The 7,592-nt window shown below is 57.6% G+C and overlaps 1 protein-coding gene across 2 annotated transcripts; it reads left to right on the top strand.

Annotated features, from left to right (window-relative positions):
• The first annotated feature begins 2,181 nt into the window (after positions 1 to 2,181).
• On the top strand, positions 2,182 to 5,612 carry DAZAP2 (DAZ associated protein 2). 2 transcript variants are annotated; one of them, XM_050914170.1, is made up of 5 exons: positions 2,182 to 2,238; positions 3,888 to 4,009; positions 4,520 to 4,762; position 4,802; positions 5,471 to 5,612. In XM_050914170.1, exons 1-5 carry the CDS (start codon positions 2,226 to 2,228, stop codon positions 5,596 to 5,598), a joined length of 507 nt encoding a protein of 168 aa, XP_050770127.1. In that variant the 5' UTR covers positions 2,182 to 2,225; the 3' UTR covers positions 5,599 to 5,612. The 2 variants fall into 2 exon arrangements, with proteins under 2 accessions (XP_050770127.1, XP_050770126.1); XM_050914169.1 differs by lacking the exon at positions 5,471 to 5,612 and having other exon boundaries at positions 4,520 to 5,350.
• Positions 5,613 to 7,592: the final 1,980 nt, after the last annotated feature.

Raw genomic sequence — 7,592 nt, 5'->3', positions numbered from 1 at the left:
CACACCTCACTCCACGTTTCTGCGGGCAGATTTCAAGCCCATCTTCTCCACACTTTAAGGGTACTTTAAAGGGTAAATATTTTAATTTTTTTTTTTTTTCTACAGTTCCGTACGGTTGCAAGGTGAAGAACATTTTCTAGGCATGAATTATTGATGAAGCCCTCCCAGGCACGCCAGCCAACGTGCATATTCATCAGGCAGCCGGTACATTATTCATGAGACGTTCACTTAAATAGGGAAGAGCACAATGATATTGTTGATTGAGATGCCTGAAAATGAGCTTGAAAAAGAGAGCTGTGCCCTCAAACTCCGGCCAAAATACAGTCAGAAAGTTCATCAAAATCACAAAAAAGGGGGAATTCTACACTTTAAGGGGGTATCTTTGTTGTGGTCCTTTCATTGCCATCCATACACACTATTTTTTTAAACAAGACTTTACACATAGAACTGCTAGATTGCATCATACCTTCTCTACGCACAGCTCCAGACCTCCGACCGCACCTTCCGCTGGCAGATCCATCCTCAGCAGGCAACACCTGCAGCAGATTTTTATAACAGTATTTAGGCCCCATAGCTCATCCCAAATCCATTCAAGATTATCACGAGAAACCTCACTCTCCTCCTTTAACCCCACGATGTTTTTAAGCCGAGCTAGATGCCAGAGCTTTGAACAGGGCTGGTATTTAGAGTGGGGACTGCCCGCTCCTGCAAATGCGGGCCTAAATATAGAGAGTGCATGTATTAAAGAGGTGTTTTATTTCCATAAATCTACTGAGGTTTCTCCTGTGCTGGTGCTGGATGAAGGGGAACGGGGAGGGGCAGAACAAGCCTGAGAAACGCACGTGCCTGACCGCATCTTCAGCTTCTCGGCAGCGTTTTGGCTACACTTACGGCAAGAAGGGGAAGACCACAGTCCCTTCGGAAAGGAACCTGTTCTTTACGTGCCCCGTGTGTGTTGGGGGAAGACCACGCTGAAGCCAATGGGTCCCATGGCAGGATGTTGCCCCCGAAAAGGAGGGTCCCTAGGGGCTCCCTGCCACAGGGAGGCAGAAAGCGGGGTCCTGCGGAGGGCCCCGGGGAGGACTCGGGGCTTGTAACAACAACCACAAGGACACGGTTTAGAAGAACCAACATAACCCGGAGCGCAGGCGGCAGTCACCGTTAGCACAGTCACTGTGCTAACGAGCAGCTCTGCCTGCTGACGCTTCACAGAGTCCTTAAGGCTTAATTAAGCTTAACGATATTTGGAGGTTACCAACCATTTCCATTGATCTTTTATGCATGAACTCAGAGGCAGCTTCTTTTGCTGGGTGCAATTCAGGAGGAAGCAGGGAGAGAGCTGGGGGCTCCCTCGCCCACCAGTTTCCCCAGTGCTGTCCCAGGCCCCGGGAAGGCTCCTGCCTGACAGGACAGGCAGCTGGGCTGGGGCACCCTGCATTGCCCCTGGCCGTGCTGGGGACCCCCACCTCACCTGTGGGCCTGGAAGGGCACCCCTCTCCCCCTAGACCCTGCTTACGGTCCCCCCTCAATGCTGGGGCCTGCCTGGGGACCCCACCACTATACTAGGCCCTACCCAGGCCCCCCTTAGGGGCTGCTGAAGGCCCCCCTCACCCCCGGGCCTCCCCACTGCTCCAGGCCGTGTCTAGCCCCCCCCCCAGGCCCTGCTTAGGGGCCCCTTCACCCCTAGGCCTGTCTGCTCCCCGCTCCTGCCTGGGGACCCCTCCACTCTAGGCCCCCCAGGCCCTGCTCAGGACCCCCTTCACCCCTGGGGCCTACCTAGAGGTCCCCCCCAGGCCTTGCTTAAGGACCCCCCCCTCCCTCAGCCCTAGGGCCTACTGCCCCCCACCTGCCTCAGGCCCTGGGACCCCTCCCTCCCCACTAGGCCCTCCCTGGACCCCCCCACCCTCGGGTCTACCTGAGGCCCCCTCCCTCTCCCAGGGCTCACTCAGGACCACTCCCCCCCCACCCAGCAATGCCCCGCCTCCCGCGGCCCCTTTAAAGCGCGCGGCCCCGCCCCCGCGCGCGATGACGCCGCGGCGCGCGCCTGCGCGCGGCGCCCGCTTCCTGCCCCTCCCCGCCCCTGCCCCCCCCCCACCCCTCCCCACCCCCTCCCGCGGCCCTCCCCTCCCGCAGCGCCGCAGTGACACCGAGCAGGAAGCGCGCGGCGCGGGCAGAGCGGGAGCCGCCGCCGCCGCCGGAGCCAGCGCCGCCCCGCCGCCGCCGCCATGAACGGCAAAGGCAAGGACGGGGCCGCGCCCCCCCCCCCCCCTTTACCGGCAGCCCCCCCCGGGCCCGGGCCTCCCCCTCCCCGGGCAGCGCCGCCCTGGATCGCGGCGCCTTTAAGGGCGGCGCCGTAGCGTGACCGCGCGAGCGGGTCGGGGCCGCGCGGGCGCCGGGCGGCCAATGGGAGCGGGGCGGGGGGCGGGCGCCGGGTCGCCATGGCGCCGCGCGCCTCGGGCCGGCCTTAACCCTGTGAGTGCCGAGCGCTTGGGGGGATCCCCCCCCCCGTGACGTAGGGGGGGGCTGCTGTCGTAGGGGGGAACCCACGCGTGACGTAGGGGGTCCCCATTCCATGCGAGGAGGGCGAGCTGAGGTGGGGGAGACCCCCCCGCTGACGTAAGGGATCCCCCGGATGACGTAAGGGGACCCCAGTAGGTGTCGGGGAGTGAGAGGGACCTCCACGCGTGACGTAAGGGGGACCCCATTCGATGAGGGAGGCGCTGAGGTGGGGGAGACCCCCCGCTGATGTGGGATCCGCCAGATGACGTCAGAAGGGACCCCATTTTATGGCAGGGTGCCGGAGACCCCCGGGGCGATGTAATGGGGGGCCCGTGGGGGGTGGGGGAGAGCCCCTGCACCACGGGGGGGACCCTTGCGTGGTGTATGGGGGACCCGCTGCCTGCGGGGGCAGCTGGGGGGTGCCCCTGGGTGACACCGGGGACCCCCTGGCTGACGTAGGGGGAGGGCCCACGGCCGGGGGGGGTTGGAGTGGCGAGACCCCTGCGTTACAGGGGGGGACCCCGGCCGGGCCCCCCTTGCATGCAGGGGGAGTTGGATCAGGGGGACCCCCCAGGGGACAACATCGGGGGCAGCTGGAGGGCTTGAGACCCCCCACAGGCCCAGGCGGGGGGGGGGCCAGGGTAGGGCACCCATGGTGGCTGCCGCGGCCTCTGTGGCCTAACGGCTCTGTCCGCAGAGGGGGGGGGCCCAGGCCGGGGCAGAGGTCTGGGGACCCCAGCACCCCGTCGGTCCCGGAGGAAGGGGCCGAATTGGGAGCTCGTGAAACCCCCTGGGCTTCGTCAGAGCAGAGGCGATTTCCGCCCAACGTGGCCGGGAGATCGGCCCCCTCCGGCCGCCGCGTCGGGGGGACGTGGGAGAGCGCTCGCCCCAACGCCGCCTCGTCTGGGCCCCCCAAAACCGCGGAAGGCCCCGGGGCAGGGGGCAGGTATCAGGCTGCTTTGGTTTGGTTTCGGTTCAAGAATTTGCGAGTCTGAGCACTGGCGTGGCGACCCAGAATAATTTGGTTTATTATTATTATTGTTTTTCTTTGCCGGGCTTCCTGCCTTCTCATTGCTCCCAGTTCCGGCAAAGGATATTTTAACTCTCGGTTTTGTTTTTGCCACGGACTGAAGTGCCGAAGTGTGGGCAGGGACAGCCGGGCGTCTGTGCTCGGCGGGGACGGCGGGGGCGATCGCCCGGGCAATACTGCGAGTTAATTGTGCAGGGACGCTCCTAGAGCCGATACTCCCTTCTGCTCACGTGATAATTAAGAAACGGAACTTTCCAAAGAAAATAAAAAAAAGGCCCAAACTCGTCAGCGTCCCAAACTCGTCGGCGTCCCGTCCGGCTTCGTTTCTGCCTGGGGCGAATTCTCCTCTTTCTTGCAGGACAATATCCCACCCAGCCGTCCTACCCCGTCCAGTCCCCCGCCAACCCCGCCGTGTACCCACAGACTATGCCCCTGCCGCAGCCGCCGCCCTACACAGATGCACCTCCTGCGTATTCCGAGGTAGGCGGGACGCTTCTCTGAAGGCTTTATTTTCTTCTGGGGCCCCTCCCAAAGGAAAAAAAAAAAAAAAAAAAAAAAATCTCTGAATAAGTTTATAGCTGCAATATTTCTTTTTTTTTTTTTTTTGCCCGGAAGGACTTGTTTGCTGCTCGTATCACTGGGCGGCGGTCGGTCCCCAGATTCTCTTGTACGAGATCTGAATCATCCGCTCAAAGTGACAAAGGTTCAAAGCTGCCCCTTGAGTTAAGATGACAAATGTACCTCACCGGTAGCTGTAAAACACATCTCCGATAATCTCTCGTAGTTGGATTCTTGCAGGCAGCGGGGGAAAACTGTCCTTTTGGCGTACCCCGAAGTAAACGCTCAGGGAAGGAGATTCCCTTGCGCAAGCAGGAGGGTGAAAGTCTACGTCGGGGCTAGTGCTTCGACAGCAAGGCTGAATAAACAACTGGGTGCGGGGAATAGCAAGTCTCTAAACTTGCTTGCACGGCTTTTTTTTTTTTTCCCCAGCTTTACCGTCCCAGCTTCGTGCCTCTGGGGGCTGCCACCGTACCGACGATGTCTGCGGCATATCCGGGCGCTTCCGTCTTCCTGCCCATGGCTCAGTCTGTGGCCATGGGTCCAATCGGCTCGTCGGTCCCGATGGCGTATTACCCCGTGGGACCGGTTTATCCTCCGGGCTCGACAGTCCTCGTTGAAGGTGGCTTTGATGCTGGAGCAAGGTTTGGGGCTGGTGGAACAGCCAGCATCCCTGTAAGTATAAATGTGTCCTCAAAACCCTGCGTGCTTCAGCGTCAGAGGTTCGCAGACAGTAGCGGGGGAGAAGATGTCCTTTGTTTTCTGAGAAAAACATGTTTCTTACCCGATCCGTCATTTGGGAGAAGAGTACGCTCCTACTTTCATGCTGAGGGTTTGCTGTCTCTGGCCAGCCTGCGGCTCTGGAGCCACGTAGGCTCGCAGGTGGTTCTGGCTCACAGCAAAACCATCGCGTGGCCAGTGCTAGCCCCAATTTGGCCTGGGGGCCATGGTACAATGCGCTTTGGGGGGAGGCAAGCCGGTAGGGCTGCTTAGCGACCTGACTTTCCCTGGCCCCAAACGCAGACTTGGCCTCTTTCCGTGCCACGGTGGAGCTGTGGGAGGTTCCTGCTCTCCCGGACTTTCCACCTGTGGCTGGCGAAGATCTTGTTCCACGGCTCACGGGCTCCTCTGCATGGGCAAAAAGCCAGGGTCAGCCGTATGGGCTGCGGGCTCCCAAAAGAGAAGGCAGGGCCCGGACGAGGAACCGAGCGTTTCCCATCGGCTCCTGGACTCTCTCGCTCAATCTTTGCTCGGCGGCAAGTGACAGGGACGTCGACTGGGAGGTCTCTGGGTCCCCGCGGCCGGTGTGGTGGCTTCGTGCCAGCTCCCGTCGTGGCGCTGACCTCAGCTAATCCTCCCGCCTCTCCTTTCTCTGTCTTCCAGCCCCCCCTCCTGGCTGTCCCCCCAACGCCGCCCAGCTGGCCGTAATGCAGGGAGCCAACGTCTTGGTGACGCAACGGAAGGGCAACTTCTTCCTGGGAGGCTCAGACGGCGGCTACACTATCTGGTGAAGAAGGAAGGGGAAGGGGGGAGAGGGGGGGGCTACATTTGTGTTAAGGAAAGACATCACATACTGTCAGCACTTCTCACGATGTAACTGCTTTAGTCCATATTAACCTGAAGCTGCAGATTAGACACACAGCAGTGAGGTGGCTTCCCGGTTTGGTGCCCAGCCCTGCAGGCACTTGGAAGCGAGACGAGAAACCCTGGTAATGATAGCGGTGCCTCTGTTCAAACGGGGAGGGGGGGGGGATTAATTCACGAAACGAAGGTGAGCTCAGCAGCCCTGCCTCTTCCTTTCATTTCACTGGAGTAATACCAGCGCTGAGCTTTTATTAATCGGCTACCTATACGCTGACTTTGGGGAGGGCGAGGGAGCGGATCCGGTTTCGCCTTCCCTTCCCGCTCGTACCGATCCGCTGGACCCAGAGCCACGACCACCCGGGTTTCCCTCCCGTCGAAGCAAAGGTGCTGGATAGAAAAGCGAGGCAAACTTCACTTCCCAGTAGCGGGGAGGGCACCTTGGCGCTTCTTTCTTCCTGACCTCACTCTAGAACGGATCCCTCGAAGCACTCCGTGCTCCCATTCGCCCATCGTTCTCCTCCAGGAAGGTATGCAGCTGGCGTGTATCATGGGGTTTTTTTTTAATACACTCCAAGTAATCTTGGATTTCTTTGCACATTAGATCTAATCGAAGCCATGCTTTGGTGCCAGAAACACAATGCAACTCATGTTTGAACATTTCATTCGATGCTAACTAGGCTTTTAGAACGATGCTTAATAAACAAACTTCTCTTTTTTTTTTTCTTAAACTCAACCTGGTGTCTTGACACCAGAACTCCTTAAGGCTGTTGTTCAAACAGAGAGGCTGGTTACCATCTGTCCAAGGGTGTGTAGCAACTGTCAATCAACACACAAATTAGCTTGGTTAATGGGTTGTTTTATGAACGCATACTTTAAAAATGACTTGGGTATAATGAAGTCTTATTAGGGTTAAGAAGAATATTTCAGGGATCCTCAGTGTTTTGGGTTGTTTTTTTTTTGTTTTGTTTTGTTTTATGAAGAAAAATATCAGATTCAAATCTATTTTATCTTGAGGTTTCAGTTTAATCTAAATCTGTGTCTTGTATATGTTGTGTTTAACCATACAACTGACTGTTACGGAAGTTCAGCATTACGTCTCTCTCTGTATACACTGTGGTGCACTTAACTTGTGGATTTTTTTATACTAAAAAAAAAGTAGAATAAAGACTATTTTGAAAATTTGAATAAAGTAGCCAATTTGCATTAGACCTCAAATAAAACCCCTTGGCTCCTGCCCATCGCAAGCCTTAGGGTTTCTTCACTTATTTCCTCTTCGCTGCTATTTTGTGAACTTCCTCCTTGGGGGATTTTTTTTGTTGTTGTGGGGGTTTTTTTTGTTTCGGGTTTGATTTAAAGGAGGAACTGCCCTTGAGAAGGGAGCGGAGGAGGGATGTCTGGAGCTGCTCCTCGCCCCAGCTTTGGGCATAACCAAAGCAGAGGAAGACTACTGTCTCTACCTGCCTGAGCCTACGTGTCGATGCTAAAGCCGGCTCTGCGGACGAAGCAAACCTGCTCCGCTTCTGATTTCCCCGAGCCCTGGAGGTCAGGCGCCTGTCGGGGCAGGGACGAGCTTCCCCGGGTTTGTAGGCTACAATGGGGCTTTCTGTAACTTGCAGGATCCGTCAGCCTATTTTACATGCGGGCTTAACCTTAGCCTCCAAATTAGCCATGCTAATTATCCCACCCCTAAATCGTCAGCAGAATAACTTAATTGTTTCGTGAGATAAGGAAAAAGAAAACAACAGCGACTCTTCAAGCGTTTGTCACTGGGCTGTATTAGAAAGCACCGAAGGGAGGAGACGGGGTGGGTGCGGGCAGCCGGAGCGTGGCCGTGCCTGCTCTCCTCCGCCGAGCTGAAGTACTCCCTGCCCTCGGTCTGCTCCGGGCACCGACGGGCAAAGCTCTGACACACACCTACTTA

This window comes from Gymnogyps californianus, unplaced genomic scaffold (assembly GCF_018139145.2).
Source record: "Gymnogyps californianus isolate 813 unplaced genomic scaffold, ASM1813914v2 HiC_scaffold_32, whole genome shotgun sequence".
Taxonomy (NCBI): domain Eukaryota; kingdom Metazoa; phylum Chordata; class Aves; order Accipitriformes; family Cathartidae; genus Gymnogyps; species Gymnogyps californianus.
This window is presented reverse-complemented; position numbering and strand designations above follow the sequence as displayed.

Excerpts from the sequence above, each read along its gene's own strand:
- DAZAP2 (XM_050914169.1), top strand. Across the intron at positions 4,010-4,519 it reads CACCTCCTGCGTATTCCGAG|CTTTACCGTCCCAGCTTCGT; the intron begins GTAGGCGGGACG and ends TTTTTTCCCCAG.